Source organism: Asterias amurensis, chromosome 18 (assembly GCF_032118995.1).
Source record: "Asterias amurensis chromosome 18, ASM3211899v1".
Lineage (NCBI taxonomy): Eukaryota > Metazoa > Echinodermata > Asteroidea > Forcipulatida > Asteriidae > Asterias > Asterias amurensis.
In genome coordinates this window covers 16,593,224-16,610,663 of record NC_092665.1, presented here as the reverse complement: position 1 = coordinate 16,610,663, position 17,440 = coordinate 16,593,224, and the positions used below count along the sequence as shown (strand labels likewise).

Genomic DNA, 17,440 nt, shown 5'->3' with positions numbered 1-17,440 from the left:
TATAGGCTTTCATCTGGGCACACGATGCTATCATCGGGCAAGGAATCAATTGTACAATGCAAAGGTGTCTTACCTCTTTCAAAGACACCACTCCAACTAATCGTCCAAGAGTTGTAACATAGGTGTGGTTCAAACCAAGTAATGAGAACATGGAGTGACACTAACAAAAGGAAAGAACAATAGTACATTGTTAAATATCACAATAGGGGTACATGTTACAGCTACTTATCTAAGAATAATAACAAGGCAAGGTAATAATAGGCAAGGCTTCAGTAATCAAAAAGTCCAGAAATATACAAAACTAGATAGTTGAGGATTATTCAAAAGTACATTTCAAAAACGAAAATCCCATTAACTTAAAAACTACATAAAGATAAAAAATAATTAAAAATTACATCAAAACACTTATATTTACAATACAACCCTACATTGTTAATATTAAAAAATGTACTACCTAAATATACAGATGTAGTATAAAATAACACTAACAAAATTGTTAAAAAGCAGACACCCCCAGTCCCATTGAGGGGTGTGCCAGGGAAATTTGTCTCTTTCATGGGGAACATAACATGGGCTGAAGAAGCTTGATTCAATAGAGGGCGCTATCACAACAAGTTTGTACACAGTTGATCAGATGGAAGGGGGGGGCGGGGGGCACAATTGTTTTTTTGGGGGGACAGAAAATTAAACTAATTGATTTTATATTGCGCGCTCTCCAGGACCATGAAAGTAAAAATGGCGCATAAAAGTAAAAATGGCATAAGATTAAGAAAATTACATACATGTAGTAGACAGTTTAAGAAAAGTACACCAGTAAAAAAAATAAGCAGAATAGATATCAAAGCCTTACAGGCAAGAAATATGCAAAAACACCATCAAACAATAAAAGCTGTAACAAGAACGCATTTAAAAAGCTCACAATCAAATATATACCATAAAATAAAAAATTGACAGAATGTCGTGTTACGGTGAACCAAAACAATGTAAAAATCACAGTCAAGAAGAAAAAATGTTAAAGCATATAAAATCTTTGCTTTGTACACATAAATAATAAACAACAAATGTAATTACAGAATATATAACAAGTATATATCAATGTTTTCCGAATCAAAAACATTTAAGTAAATAAATGACATGGGGTTTTGGGAACTTAGAGTTATGTATACTGAATATATGGTTGTCGGAACACAGGGGTCTCAGAACAAAGGGGTGTCGGAAACAAGAGATGTCAGGGTATAGCGATGTCAAAATATAGGCGTGTCCCAATATAGAGTTGTCGGAATATAGAGGGGTCTTCATGACTTACCTTATGGAGAGATGTTCTCTCAACAAGTTGGAAAGGAGCCGGGTCGATATGAACTTCACTGAAATCCAATTGAGGCTTCAACTCTTCTGTCTCCCACTCTTCAAGCTGTGAAGATTAAAACAGATCATCAGTTTCATCAAACTTCACCTCTACTGCTCAAATGGTAAGCGTAATAACTCAAGCGTAAATCAGATCATACAAGGTTCTTTCACAACCCCCATCAACCCCCAACCTCCCAAACAGTCTGAATAAAAAGTAAAATCGAGTAATAGTAGTGTGTACCTCTTCTCCTGTCATGTCTTCAAACTCACCAATCGGCTGTAAAAAATCATAATAATAATAGTAACAATGACAAATCATAAAGAGCACAAATCCACAATATGCCAACAATAATATACACATGTACAATAATAAAAAATATATCACAAGTAATAGTTCTACAAAAACCGGAAGAGCAAGTTATTTTTTTCTATGGAGACAATTCAATACTTAATAAAAAACAGTTTTGTGATTATTGTTATTGATGATAGCACTGGTGTTAATTCATTTATAACTAATGTTATGTAGCATTTCTTCTCTACTTCGTCGGAGGCAAAAGTGTCGAAACTAACAATCTAAAGGCTTTTGGGATACAAAATACAAATTAAAACACATAATATATGGTCGTATTATATCCATAGAGGAAATAGGACAAAAGGCAAGGAAGTTATTATTATGAGAAAATTAGAGACATTAACTCGACAGATTGGGAAGAGTGGTGAAAAACACAAGGATAAGTTCTAATGTGACATTAAATGCTTCATTCATCATGCCAAAATAAAAACACTGCAGCCAACATCGATAAGATTGTTAATACAACCAAATAAAAACCATGCCGAGTGGTTATTAAGTGTGATGCAGCATTTGCTAAAATGTTACAGACACAAAGAGTGTTAGCTCTGTTAGATCTATCAGTGTAAAAATGTTATCATAAAATGTCTTCAGAATTGGAACTGTGAAGTTTGTCTGAATCTTATTGTCCCCGAGTTGGATTGAGATCATCTATCATCGAATGATCTCAACCACCGTCGGGATTATGAAGGTGATTTCACAATCACCATCTTGTCACTCTAATCTAATTTAGCTGCTTTCAAACTTTACTTTTTAATTTGTCAACTTTTTCAATTGTTTTGAGTGTGATTTCTGAAGGCAGAACTAAAGTTACTTCATCTACAGCTACATCTATGATTCTTGCTCTTCAAAGGGCAGGGATGAGATTAGATGTGGATGAAAGTTCCTTAAGATGGGTCTTGGCCCCCCTTAAGGGAGGCCAGAATCCTCCCAGATGTTACAATTCAGGAGGTTGATGGACCATCAGAAATACACAACTACAGGTTTGGACACAATGTGGACTATTTCTTACCCCCATTTGGTGACTACTTTACACCTTTCACGTACACTTTGAGGCTCAAGGAGTTTTGAAAAAATCTTGAAATCAGTAAAATCTCATATCATGTCGATGGGTGAATAAGCCACTCTATGCTTCTAGGCTATAATGGTTCGCAACCTGTAGCAGGTGCGTCTGGGTTAACTTACCAGTTTATAAACCTTAGGTTTCCGTGTGGTACCATCCATGGAGTCGTTACTAGAGCTCAGAACGCTGTCTCTGGAGCCAAATACTTTTAACATTCCCTTAGGTGGTGGGGCGAGCAAAATAGACATTGTAACAAAACAGTGAGGCACGGCATACAGTGTGAACATGGTGAAGGGTCACGCTAAATGGTGTTCTAATTTAAGTGTTTCTATCAGTTGAAGCTAAAAGCCACTGCATGATTTTGTGTTCAGGACAAGTATGTTTATGGACATGTTTGAAAAATCACACAGAACTGGTCTAGGGTTAGAACCCCTCATTGCATTCAACTTTTGATTGTTATTTGATCGATACATTGATGGTTAGAGTGAATATCCAATGCCAGTAGGGGAAGGTGTGAATCATTAGTTCTTCTCATTTGTTATTTTACAAAGAGCTGAAAATTCACAAAACAGTTGTTTTTGAAGAACAAATCATTCCAATAACTTATAGCCTGCATTCATTATTCAAAATCAACAAGATAAGTCAACGGAAGATTTAAATTGCTCAACTCCAGATGGGGGTCATCATTTCACATTCATTCAAGCAAAACACAATTGCACAACAACACAGATAAGCGGCCATAATTTTACACACAGATAAACAGCAAACATTAATTTTACAATTAAGTATTAAGGCACACATTTTTGTGGGAAAAACTCTGACCAAATTAAGTGAAGCAGAAAGCAGAGTGAATTAGTGAAACTTGGAATAAACATGATTTCACAGAAAGTTCATTTAACAGTACGCAATCAGACACACATTAACACCATGCAAAGGGATAACACCATGCGAGGGAACAAAAACAAATCTTTAGCAGAAGAAATTCTTTGTCAAGGACTGGTCAGCGGGACCAGTTTATAGCTTGTCATTTTAATAGTCCGCCAGCATTTTCACTTGCTCAAGTTCCGACTTGCATTTGGCCAGCAAACCACTGTCAAGGGAAAACTTCTGAAAGCCCACTTGATTCGTGAGGCCTACCATAAATGACTTTTTATTTCTTCTGTGCCCCAGCGTCATTACTAACAAAAAAGTCTGAAACTTGGATACAAATTCAAAGTTTAATGTTGAAATGATGGCATTTCTACATTTTGGTTACCCCTGGGGTTATAGATTCCAAGGAGCTTTTGGAAACAGTATCAAAAGCACTAGAGAAGTAGACCAATGTGCAGGATTTCTTTATTTGTGGAAAAAAATAATGTCTGATTTTCTTTACCATGCCGACATAAAAAGTCTGAATTCAGCCAAAAGTCTGAACAATCTCATCCCTGATCTTCATTCATGATTTTTCTTCTTTGAGAAGTCTTTGCCCTACCTTGCCAGTCACAGAGAAGGAACTCCTTGGGGAAGAACGAGGAGAAGAGCGAGGAGTAGAGCGGGGGGAATTCCTAAGCAGGACTTGAAGGGAAAGCTACGATGGAATGAAGGAATGAAGGAGTGGGGGAATACGCAGGAAGTTGCATTCCCACAAGGAGTGAAATACAGCACATGGAAAAGACAAGGAAAACAAAGGAAATGATCACATACAGGGATAACAAGGAAGAACCAGGAAAACCAATTCATAAGTTAGTAGGAAAAAGTGAATAACAAATGGCAAGTACCGGGAACCAATTAATAAGTTAGCAGGAAAAGTGAATTAACATATATATATTTATATGGGATTTCAGGGAAGTACCGGGAAAGTCAATTTAAGTTAGCAGGAAAAGTGAATAACATACAAATGGGAAAGTACCGGGAAAACCAATTAATAAGTAAGTAGGTAAAGTGAATTTACATATGTGAATGAGAGGTACCGTGAAAACCAATTAATCATTTAGTAAGAAAAATTATAGAAATACCAGGATAAGATATTGATATTAAGTAAGAAGTAAAAAGGTTATCAGGGAATTGTATTCAACAGAAGTATAAAACACGTTAGTTATAACAAATAAGTTAACAATTATCATCCAACATTCAACAGAGAGGAAAAGAAAAGATGGGAAAAATAGTTTCAAATTAGCACCAAGGAAATGTAAATGAATAACACCAAGGAGATTAAAACCATAAAGAATGAAAACTGGTTGAATGTATGACTCCAATCATAGATAAACAGCTTCATTTCATGGCTCTCCTTACTGCCAAATTCTGCGCTTGCAATCATCATTCTTCGCTTACAGGGTAAGAGCTGAATTTCTGCACAAGCTGTGTAAGCGAAGAATGCCTATGTAAACATGGAATGCCCAAGCACAGAAGCAAAATTCTATGCTAACCTGTAAAATAAGCTTGACATTCACGCATAATTCTGTACAGAAGAAACCTGTCCACCCAATGCTAGCCTAGAAGGTATCATGCTTTGTGGAAGTCTGAGGTTCTGTGAATAGGATGTTTTACCAATATTGTACCAAAAAAACTATAAAAACGGTTTCACTCGTTAAACTACAAGACCAGCAAGAGTTAATCTGTGTTTCTGTAACAAAATGTGAACCCATGTTTGGAGCCATACATAAATAACATTTTGAGGAAAAGAACCAATTTATACCACAGTTTAGATACTGAAGTGAGAAACATGTAAAAGTCCCATCCAGGTGATCAAGAAATAAAATGAAACTGTTTTACTTCTAGGAGACAATACGAGAAAAAACAAAATAATGAAACTCCAGATGTTTATAGTTACCTCTAAGTTATTGTGACTGACTGAAGAAGCTGAAACAAAATAACAAACAAAATTCAGGAAAAAAGTTACAGACCGAGTCTTCTGGGCATGATATCTGGTTTTTGGAAACAAGTAGACATTTTACTGAGTACAAGAGCGGACCTACACGTACACAAGTTTTCTGATTTTATCCAAAGGCCAAACAAATCTGAAATCAGACCAAAGTAGGAAGAATACCATGCCTGCACTTCTTAATTGATACAAACCTCGCAGGAAAAACAGCAATTTATAAATTCAAAATTTTTGTTGTTGACATATTGGTGAAAATTGATGGAACCTCAAAGTACAAAAACTTACGATTGTCAGCACTGTTCCTGATTGAGATTGCCTGTGAGTTGGTATCATCGGACTGCAAGATAAGAAACAGATTATGTCAAAATCATACACCTGAATTCTGGCTGATTTGACATAAAAAAAGTTACATATAAAATTAAAATACGTAGTTTTATAGATGTGGGAAAGTTGAAAAGCTTTCATTTAAGATATTGCAAGAACAAACTCAAAATAATAGTCAACTTGCGTGTACAACCATGCAATTATTCTCTTTTGAGGGAGTGTTGGCTCTGAAAACAGCCAATTGATCAATAGCACTTAGAATGGAAGAACAAGGTAAAGAAACAAGACTGGTCACCAAGCCAATGCCCAAACCACAGCATGGGGGGATTCAACCGTCCGGCCAACAGAGACCTAAAAGTTACTCAAGACTAACCCAGCTAGCATCATTAATGTCTCAATCTTTCAAGAGACAGACGGCTCTAACCTCCTAGAAGATGCCTCTAACTTACCTTAGCATTGAATGACACGACTGAGAATCGATCCGATGGTCCTGGTTGAACCTCAGCAGCTCCTTGAGCTCTCTTCCTTTCTTGGACTACAACAAGACGTCTTGCAAGACCAATCTTCTTCTCTAACATGTACTCTAACTCACTACGCTGTACTGATCCCAGTAGTATCATTGACTCTATATGAATGAAAAAATATACATTAAGAAAAAAGGAATGAGAACTCCATCAACTATGAGGTAAAAGAAACAAGTACACTTATTGAAAAGAGAAGGGGTTTGCCCGGGTGTTTCTGGTTTGATTAGCAGTGTATTGCGCCGCAGCATTTTGTAAACCATTACATGCTGCTATGTAAAAGGAGTAGGTCTCATAATTCATACGTACCTAGTCCCACATACCTTGCAGTAATACTGTATGAACTCAGGAAAATACTGAGGGTAAAAATATCCAATCCACACACCAACAGGCAACATATCATCTTGGGGGATGGGAGGGGGATGGGAGGGGGGGAGGGGATGGGAGGGGGGGGAGGGGATGGGAGGGGGATGGGAGGGGGGGAGGGGATGGGAGGGGGGGAGGGGATGGGAGGGGGATGGGAGGGGGATAGGAGGGGGAGGGGAGAGGGAGGGGAGGGCCTACCTGGAGCGTCTACCAAGGGGAAGGATTGAAGTCTTGGAGAGGTATCCAAGAGTTCCTTCAAGTCACCGTAGGTCGACAGCCAAGAGATAAACTTCACGTATCGTACCATGATGTCTTCAACAAAAATCTCATAAGTCCTATAATGAAGAAACAATAATCATTCAGAAATGTAATAGATAACAAACTTTCTATTATTAATTGATGGTATTGCTTCTAGCCATTCATAGATAAGGTCATCAACATATCCCCCAGAAAGGGATATACGATCTTGGGTTTGAGAAGAGCTTAACTTGAACCGGCTACCTGCGGGTTAACACACCGGCACTCTACCAACTGAGCCATCTTATCCCAATATATATGGTCTCCCTATCGGCAAACTGGGTCAATCAATTAAAGCAGGTTTAGGTGCAAAATAGTCTGGTTTACATGAAAGGATTGCCTACTGTTACTATTTAAGATGAAGGACTTACTTGGCTCCAGCATGGCTGATATCAGGTAAGTATGGTAGCTTCTTAATCTGGATTATACTATCATAGAAAGATGGTTGTAATAACTGAGCAATAGCATTGGCAATCAATACCGCCATCTGAGTAAGCAAAAACAAAGATTGAGAAAGATGGTTGTAATAACTGAGCAATAGCGTTGGCAATCAATACCGCCATCTGAGTAAGCAAAAACAAAGATTGAGAAAGATGGTTGTAATAACTGAGCAATAGCGTTGGCAATCAATACCGCCATCTGAGTAAGCAAAAACAAAGATTGAGAAAGATGGTTGTAATAACTGAGCAATAGCGTTGGCAATCAATACCGCCATCTGAGTAAGCAAAAACAAAGATTGAGAAAGATGGTTGTAATAACTGAGCAATAGCGTTGGCAATCAATACCGCCATCTGAGTAAGCAAAAACAAAGATTGAGAAAGATGGTTGTAATAACTGAGCAATAGCGTTGGCTATCAATACCGCCATCTGAGTAAGCAAAAACAAAGATTGAGAAAGATGGTTGTAATAACTGAGCAATAGCGTTGGCTATCAATACCGCCATCTGAGTAAGCAAAAACAAAGATTGAGAAAGATGGTTGTAATAACTGAGCAATAGCGTTGGCTATCAATACCGCCATCTGAGTAAGCAAAAACAAAGATTGAGAAAGATGGTTGTAATAACTGAGCAATAGCGTTGGCTATCAATACCGCCATCTGAGTAAGCAAAAACAAAGATTGAGAAAGATGGTTGTAATAACTGAGCAATAGCGTTGGCAATCAATACCGCCATCTGAGTAAGCAAAAACAAAGATTGAGAAAGATGGTTGTAATAACTGAGCAATAGCGTTGGCAATCAATACCGCCATCTGAGTAAGCAAAAACAAAGATTGAGAAAGATGGTTGTAATAACTGAGCAATAGCGTTGGCAATCAATACCGCCATCTGAGTAAGCAAAAACAAAGATTGAGAAAGATGGTTGTAATAACTGAGCAATAGCATTGGATATCAATACCGCCATCTGAGTAAGCAAAAACAAAGATTGAGAAAGATGGTTGTAATAACTGAGCAACAGCATTGGATATCAATATCGCCATCTGAGTAAGCAAAAACATAGATTAAAAAATGTTAAAACCTTGGTTTGGGGTTAAATTTGTATAGAGGAACCTAACCAAGAAACAGCATCATCGGTTCAAGTTGCATTCATAGAAAAAAATCAACACAGTTAAGTCTTTTGTCAACTTTAGAACTGTTACCAGAGACTTTCTTAACTCTTTCAGTGCCAAGGTCATACAGGTACATTCTCCGAAAATAACAATATTTAAAATAAAATAAAAATCAGAAGTAAAAAAACAAAACAAAAGGAGGCATTTTAGGTTTATAAGGCAAAAAAGGCAGCCACTGAAAGAGTCACTTTCTAATGACAGTGTTCTGTCTGTTGTCACTTACCATGACAGGTAAGATGTGTGTTATTTGTCCAGTCAGCTCAAAGACTATGACAGAAGTTGATATGGTGTGAGTTACACTTCCTGACAAGGCTGCTGCTCCTAAAAATGTACAAAGCAAAACAAGAGTATTTACCTCAGCTTTCTACTCACCAAGTGAGATTACTGGTCTCTGACAATTATTAAATTTGCCGGTGCCTTTAATGTTTTGAGACTAAACCTTAAAGCAAACAGCATTGTCCAAAAACCACACTTTGTGTATCACAATTTATATATAAAATAACAAACCTGTGAAAATTTAGGCTCAATCGGTCATCGGAGTCGGGAGAAAATACGGGAAAACCCACCCTTGTTTCCGCACGTTTCACCGTGTCATGACATGTGTTTTAAAAAAATCTGTTATTCTCGATATCAAGAATGGATAATTGTTTTATTGTTTTCTCAGAAAGTAAAGCATTTCATGGAATAATATTTCAAGGGAAGTCTTTCACCATTACCTTCTGTAAACCCTGTAAGTTATTTGTAAATCTGTGAACTTCAAATTTTTGTTCTGTTCAGAAAGTGTCCAATGGCTTTAATGTCTTGAGACTTGACCTTAACGTCTTAAGACATGACCTGAGCTTACTTACCAACGACAGCGTATCCACCTGGAATGACCTTATTGATAATTCCTTCTGAAGTATGAATGCCTTGTGGGAACCAGGCAGCCATACATTCTCCTACCAGTCTTCCAAATGCTGCTCCTAGTGTGAAGACTGGAATGAAGACACCGGCAGGAACTGGTAAAGTCACAGCTAGAGCTGTCATCCAGAACTATCAAAAGGAAGATGGGTGGATCAGATCAAATAATTGGATTTATATAGCGCCAAAGTACCAAGGCGCTTGAAAGTAGAAGAAGAAAGACCGAACTGATGCTGATAAAAAAATTGCTTTGGACAACAACCTGAAAAAGTTTGATAAGAAGTGGAATGCTTGTAAAAATGACTTTTTTAATACAAGACACCAGTATACAGGACTGTCCGTTATTTTGCGCCTTAAAAACCCAGCAGGGTGGATACGTGCGCATTACAAGTCTTATTATTATTATTAGTATTATTATTATTATTATTCCCTATTGGGGTTTTTTCTTGGTATGTAATTTTGTTAGTGTTTGTTGTATTGTTTTGCAAAAATAATATAAACAAATTTGTATAATTAAACAAAATTAAAACTCTACCTGCATGACGATAAAGACCCCTAAGGTAACGAAGACGTTAGGACGATGCCAAGGTTTGTATTTATTTTCTTCATTCACATTGGCTGGATCTGTACCAAGGGTTGTGTTACTAAACAGCTCATCAATCTGCTGCTTCTGTGTTAGCTGTTAAATCAATCAGACACAGTTTCATACTATTAGTTGTCACACCAAAACATATCACTTCTGAGTTTTGCACTCATTAAAAAATATTTTGAAGGAGACATCACCATTATCACAAGGCCGGACGGCCATTTAAAGGTGAGGGCTTTACGCCGTTACTTCCTACTTCTGGGGCTGTAGTAGTCCATATGGATATAGGCTTGGGTATCATCCGTCTGAAGCTTGGCTCGTAGAGCAGAAAGCACTACTACCCCAACTTTACGAAGCAATCATGGTTAAGTGTCTTGCTTAAAGACACAAGTGTCATGACCGGGACTCAAACCAACACTCTGCTAATCAAACACCAGAGCTTGAATCCAGTGCTCTTAACTGCTAGGCCATGACACACCATATGTTTGGTGTCAAAGGATTTGGATAGGTCAGGGTCAATTGTAGTGAAAGTTGTGCTGACCATCTTACCTCTCCAGCCATGAATTGACCAAGCCCAAGAGGGAAAGTGATGGAAGAGATGACGAAAGCCACCAGCAGAGGATACAAGAAACGACTGAAAGAGAAGGATAAGATGAACATCTTAAAGATGTAAGAGACATTCTACAGGTCGGTTCATTATCAGCATTGAATCAAAACATCTCTTGGGCCCAATTTTACAGAGCTGCTTATGGATAAAACAGTGCTTTCTAATTGTCTGCTAAGCAGAAATAAACAGCATACATTTACAAGTGACAAATTGTACTTGTGACATTGCCCCAATTTCATAGAGATGCTAAGCACAAAAATTTCCTTAGCATGAAATTTCTTCCTTGATAAAAACAGGATTATCAACCAAATTTCCACACGATTTTCAGGATAAGCAAACAACAGCTGATTTCCAGTAACAAACGAGATGCAAAAAATGGAAATTTGGTTGGTAGTCCTGTTTTTATCAAGCAAGACATTTCATGCTAAGCAAATTTTTGTGCTTAACAGCTCTATGAAATTGGACCATGGTAGTTTGGTTAGCAACCTTATGCTGGCCATGTTTCAATCTAATATGAGTTCTGCATAACTTTTAATTTCATTCTGTCTGTTTGCAGACACTAGAGAAAACGTCTTAATCATTAGAGACCACTGAGCTCTCAGATGGCCACCACTAAGCATGCTCAGTGGCGATCACTGAGTTTGCCAAGTGGCACTTAAAATACCCAAAGACCAGTCAAAATTGTCTCTAAGAGGTCCGCCTGGCTAGTTGTTGTGTTCATGAAAAATGGTAATAGCGCCCTCATGTGACGGATGGGATACAGGATGCCAAGTTTAGAAGTTGTTGAATGAATGTAAAAAGAAAAAGAAAAAAGGAAGGCTGATGAATAAAGAAGAGTTGTGTTGAGTTTAAGAACTGTATTTTCCTCAGGTTGATTGAGCGTGTATATGTACACCAATTTTACAGACTCTGACAACAAAACATTCAAGAGATCTGCAAATCCAGTTTCCCCGTGCCTTAAATACAGTCACTTAACAACTTCTTAATGGTCACATATACAACACTAGTTCAATTTTAAAATGCAGCCTTATTTATTATGAATTATGGACAAGTGAACCAGCTGGTGGACTCAACCAATAAGCCGATTGGTCTTGTTATTTAATATTATCTGGAACCATTGGCTATTGGCTTTCCCCGCGAAGGTTCTTGTCTTTTGTTTTGTTTCAAGTGCTTTGTGTACCACCCCTACTGGAGGTTGTTTCTTACAGTATATGTATCTACCCACGACCAGGGGCCAATTTCATAGAGCTGCTTAAGCAAAAAGTTCGCTTAAGCACGAAAATAGCTTGCTTATTTTACACATGTTACTGGCCAAAATTTCATGCCATATACATTGCTTGTGACTGGTATTTAGCTGTTGTTTACTTAGCATAACAATTGAGTGGAGTCTTGGCCGGTAATCTGATTTTACTAAGCAAGGATTTTTTGCTTAAGCAAAATTTCGTGCTTAAGCAGCTCTATGAAATTGGGCCCAGGCCAGGTTTCTCAGTACTTTGCTAAATGTTTTTTCATATTTGTATTCTTCTTAAAACTATTGTATTGCTTGTTCTTGTAAATCTTTGATGTGCAAACTTTTAATGTGATTTTTCATGTTTGCTGGCAAATATAATGAAATAAAATGAAATCAGCTAGCTGGTCCGACTTGCTAGTACCTGGCAATTTCTGTATATATCTAAAATGGACTATACATGTAAATTGGACTCACTTCTTAACGAGGAAAGTGCTGATTCTCTTATGGGTTCTGTTAAAATCCACAATCCGTCGATGTAGAAATACGAACAGAGCTCCACCGAAACCACAAGCAATACTGCAGATGAAAAATGTACCACGAATAATAAACACATAAAGTTGTCATGAATTTTTATTTTTTTAATACAACTTTGCCCCAAACAAGGCTAAAAGCCACTCTAGAAATAAAATCCTTTTGATGAAAATATCTAAGGGGACCTTAAGGTTGGAATTGATATTCAGTCTAGACTGTGGGATGGAGGGAAACACGCACCAGGCAAGAAGTAATTAGTTCCAAGGAGAAGCAGAACAGCTCTATGAAGGAAGTGTGTATTATTTACAATGTTTGTCTTCTGACATCAAGGTGGTGGAGGGGGGGGGGTGGTGCTAGACACTCTTCTAAGATACATTAGATACTTTAGATACATGATACATATTTTTACATAGTTTTTAACGATTCCTGTAAGTGGCGGCTTTCCGCTGTTGGATGTCAATAAATGAAAATAAAAAAATATAAAAAAATACATGGAGATTTTTTATAAAAAATCCTTGGGCTTTGTCTGTTGCTTCAAGCTTTGCTTTATGTTGAAAACAAAACATGTACAATTAATACTGCTCCAAAATTGATGTCAAAGAAAAAGCTGGGGCACTAGCATATCAGCTGAGTTTTAGGAAAAGGTCCATGTAAGCCTCTATTCTTTTCTTATTTCCCCTAAGACATGGGAAAGTACCGAGTATACAGTGATTAAAAGGGCCACCTCGATACAAAAAATACATCTATCATACAAGCCAACTCTTAAAGGCATTGGACACCTTTGGTAATTGTAAAAGACCAGTCTTCTCACTTGGTGTATCCCAACATATGCATAAAATAACAAACCTGTTAACATTGGGCTTAATTGGTCACTGAAGTTGAAAGAAAATAATGAAAGAAAAAAACACTTCAGGCCTGAAGTCTTTCTCACATTCAAATATTTGTTTGAGAAATTACCTCTTTATAAAAAAACTTCATTACTTCAGAGAAGGTCATTTCCCACAATGTTTTATCAACAGCTCTCTATTGCTCGTTACCAACTGACCAAGTAAGTTTGTATGCTAATATATTTCAAGTAATAACATCCCAAGAACGATTTGGGGTTCTATCAGCTGTATCAATTGGAAAATAAATTGTTTTTATAACAAGACATCCGGTGGGCAACGCCTTGTCTGGTTTGTTAATGGAAAAACAGGTGGAATCACAAACATTCATTCAATAACAAACTAGATTACATAGCGTATAGTATTAAGGTCAATAATTACACTGACTCCCACACATGGACTTCATTCATGTCACTCACCCGATAAATGCAAAAGCAATCAACTCTTGGGGGTCAAAAGGAAAATCCACTCTGAATGTGGTCTTGAACAACGCTGTAATCGTTTCTGCAATCAGAATTTAAATCAGTTCAATCAGATCAGGCCGCTTACTTCTTTATACATCATTGTTATAACTATAGAAACAAAACAGTAATTTCCTTCTGGATGTTTTGTAATCAATGACAATTAATGAAGGCTGATCTAAAGAATCCTGAAAATTGGTTTTTAATGAACGACGTTTACAACTATTCCAGAGGTCAGTTAAGCGGATGGAATAAAGTCATCCATTGACAAACACAAGTGCCATATGAAGTTTTTAAACTACCATATCTCGAAAATAAAATGTGCAATAATTTTTTCTGTCACTTATGTTTAAAGATCAACATTTTGATAGCATGTAATTGAATGTTCGAAATATGCTGTTCAAGTAGGTAAAAACTGAAGTCAAATGTGGGTTTGCTTGTTTTCTTATCACCCTGTACATGCTGTAGTTAAAGCGATGGACACTATTGGTAATTACTTAAAATAATTATCATCATAAAACCTTTCTTGATTACGAATAATGGAGAGAGGTTGATGGTATAAAACATTGTGAGAAACAGCTCCCTCTGAAGTGACATAGTTTTCGAGAAAGAAGTAGTTTTCCACGAATTTGATTTCGAGACCTCAAGTTTAAAATTTGAGGTCTCGAAATCAAGCATCAAAAAGCACACAACTTCACAGGTCTGTTATTTTATGCATATGTTTAGATACACCAACTGTGAAGACTAGTCTTTGACAATTACCAATAGTGTCCACTGTCTTTAAGCAAGAAATGACCATGGTACTAGTCACAGCAATGGCAACTGTGTGTTCTGACCAGTAACCTATTTTTGCTAAGCAAACATTTTTTGCTGCTAAGCAAGTTAAAATTGTGCCTCGCTTACATTACAGGCTTTATGACATTGAAGCCATACCTTCTTCCTTATTCCAAACGGCAAGCAATCTAAAAACGAACGCCCCACACACCGCTCCAAAGAATCCCCTCCAGTAATTCCTTACAGCAAAGTACGTTGAGGTGACCTCAATACTGAAGAGAACCCCACCGATAGGAGCAGCAAAGTTACAGGAGACACCCACAGCGCAAGCTGCAGCTAGCATCTCACTGTTTCTGGATTCATTCTAATCAAATATAAACTTCATAATTAGTTTGTAGGATTGGAAACTTTTCTTGTTTGGAATATCAACCTATAACTGCCTTTATGTAAACAAGGATTATTAGCTCAAACAAGATTTAAAACCTGCAAACTCTGGATTCAAGTGACAATGGTCTACCAACTAAGTGTTCTATCTCTGTGATGGTGGTTGTTAATATTTGCGGTGGGGAAGCGGGTCAAAATCTCGCTCGCTTAAATAAGGTCAATGTTTTAATTATGTGAGACTTGTGCAGTCTTTTGAATATAAATCTGTCTTACCTCAAATATCCCTTTGAATGTAACAATAAGCTTGCTGAGAATGGTTGATACAATACTGGCAATATGCACAAATGGACCCTGAAAGAAAAAAAGAGAGTATCGGAAAACGTCAGAGCAAACTGAGACCCATTTCTTATAGAATGGTTGATAGATTACTGACAATATACACAAATGGACTCTTGTGAAATAAAAACAAACAGAGTATCGGACAACATCAGAGCAAACAGAGAACCTTTTCTTATAGAGTAGTTGATAGAGCACTGACAATATATACAAATGGACCCTGAAAGAAAAAAACAAATTATCAGAAAATGTCAGAGCAAACAAAGACCCATTTCTTCTTCTACACCACTGGTTACATGCACAAACGGACCCTGTGAAATAAAAAGACAAATCCCTGGACAATGTCAGAGCAAACTTAGACCCATTTCTTTGGACCCTGAAATAAAATAAAAAAGAGTATCGGACAACATCAGAGCAAACACAGACTCATTTCTTACAGAAGTTGATAGAGCAAGCACTGACAATAAACACAAATGGACTCGGCAAGAAAGAAACAAATTATCGGACAACGTCAGAGCAAACCGAGACCCACTTCTTAACCTGACAATAAACACAAGGACACTGATAGAAAACTAAACCATACAATCTTGCTTTGCTGAGATTTACAACAAAGAGTCATTCTGACAGCTTTATTTCACCCACTGCATCTCTTTTCAATTCCCTGCCTGGTGCATGTTTCCCTCCATCCTACAATCTGAAATGTTTTAAGAGGAATATCAATTCCGTTCAGCTCCCCGAGTTATTTTCATCTCAAATATGTTCTCCTTGTAGCCCCTTACAAAAAGTGGCTTTTAGCCTTGATTGGGACAAACTTGCATAGCAAATAAAACGATACAAAACACCTGGAGTAAACACAGCGCGACCTGTTTCTTCAATATTTATACTGTGCACAAATGGAATCTGGGCCCAAGTGAGTCATTACTTCAACACCTTCAAATCTTTCACTTCTCCAAGCCACCTACGCGTACAGTGTCATCTATTTGTCACATACATCGTGTTTCATTTACATTGTGTTCCAGTTACAGTAATTGTACAGTTCCATACTTCCAAACTTACATGTAATGTACCTGGACTACCGGACTCCAATTTAATATACCGGTAGCTGTTAACATGGTTAAAGGAACACGTTGCCTTGGATCGGACGAGTTGGTCTATTAAAAACGTTTGAAACCGTTTGTTATGAAGTGCATATAGTTAGAAAGATGTTTTAAACGTAGAATATAATGATCCACACAAGTATCACTCGAAACTGCACGGTTTTCCTTTTACGTCGCAAACTATCACGGTCGGCCATTTATGGGAGTCAAAATTTTGACTCCCATAAATGGCCGACCGTGTTAGTCGACAGGGTAAAAAGAAAACCATGCAATTTCGAGGCATATTTGTGTAGATCGTTGTATTCTACTTTTACAATATCTTTCTAACCATATACATTTTACAACAAACGGTTACAGAACGCTTTTCAAAGACCAACTCGACCGATCCAAGGCAACGTGTTCCTTTAAGAACATAATACTGCTTAGATGAGTGAGGTACCAGTTGCGACAATGTAAACCTTAAGCAATTTTGGCTGGTAACCAGTTTTCTGTTAAACCAGATTTGTATGTACTTAGCAAGCTTTTATGCTGACAGAGTTTATGAAGTTTGGACCACGGGCATCTTTTATAAAACCTGCAAGCAGATGTTTTCTACATAAGCCTGTAGGCAGCTTATTCCTACTTGGGGCACCGTCGTCATGATAGAACATGAACATGCGTTAATCGTCACATCACAAACAACAGTTTTAAAGGGTATCGTCATTTTAACGTGCTAGCATGTGAAGTAACTGGCTGAGAGTTGGTAATTTAATGTCTGGCCACAGACTCACTTTGAGCATAATGACAGTGGCCCTTTAAGTATCTGGCAACAAACTCACTTTGATCATAATGACAGTGCTCATTTAAGCCCTCAGCAGCTGTTTTCTGCTTATAAGCCCACTTAAAGATGAAAATATCTTCTTACAGGCTTAAGACGGA

General features: G+C 37.4%; 1 protein-coding gene across 3 annotated transcripts in view; it reads right to left on the bottom strand.

Annotated features, from left to right (window-relative positions):
• Positions 1 to 17,440, bottom strand: part of LOC139950431 (chloride channel protein 2-like) — a 30,172-nt gene that overhangs the window by 3,264 nt on the left and 9,468 nt on the right. The window contains exons 6-23 of one of the 3 annotated variants that reach the window (XM_071949108.1): positions 15,363 to 15,440; positions 14,865 to 15,069; positions 13,890 to 13,974; positions 12,530 to 12,631; positions 10,767 to 10,851; positions 10,167 to 10,310; positions 9,580 to 9,763; positions 8,955 to 9,052; positions 7,499 to 7,614; positions 7,029 to 7,165; positions 6,393 to 6,568; positions 5,905 to 5,956; positions 5,569 to 5,597; positions 4,231 to 4,326; positions 2,882 to 2,977; positions 1,589 to 1,624; positions 1,307 to 1,411; positions 74 to 160 (exon numbers count right to left, since the gene is read on the bottom strand). In XM_071949108.1, coding sequence (XP_071805209.1) covers positions 74 to 160; positions 1,307 to 1,411; positions 1,589 to 1,624; positions 2,882 to 2,977; positions 4,231 to 4,326; positions 5,569 to 5,597; positions 5,905 to 5,956; positions 6,393 to 6,568; positions 7,029 to 7,165; positions 7,499 to 7,614; positions 8,955 to 9,052; positions 9,580 to 9,763; positions 10,167 to 10,310; positions 10,767 to 10,851; positions 12,530 to 12,631; positions 13,890 to 13,974; positions 14,865 to 15,069; positions 15,363 to 15,440 — 1,911 coding nt within the window. The remainder of the gene's footprint in view (positions 1 to 73; positions 161 to 1,306; positions 1,412 to 1,588; positions 1,625 to 2,881; positions 2,978 to 4,230; positions 4,327 to 5,568; positions 5,598 to 5,904; positions 5,957 to 6,392; positions 6,569 to 7,028; positions 7,166 to 7,498; positions 7,615 to 8,954; positions 9,053 to 9,579; positions 9,764 to 10,166; positions 10,311 to 10,766; positions 10,852 to 12,529; positions 12,632 to 13,889; positions 13,975 to 14,864; positions 15,070 to 15,362; positions 15,441 to 17,440) is intronic. The other 2 variants (XM_071949109.1, XM_071949110.1) reach the window with 2 other exon arrangements.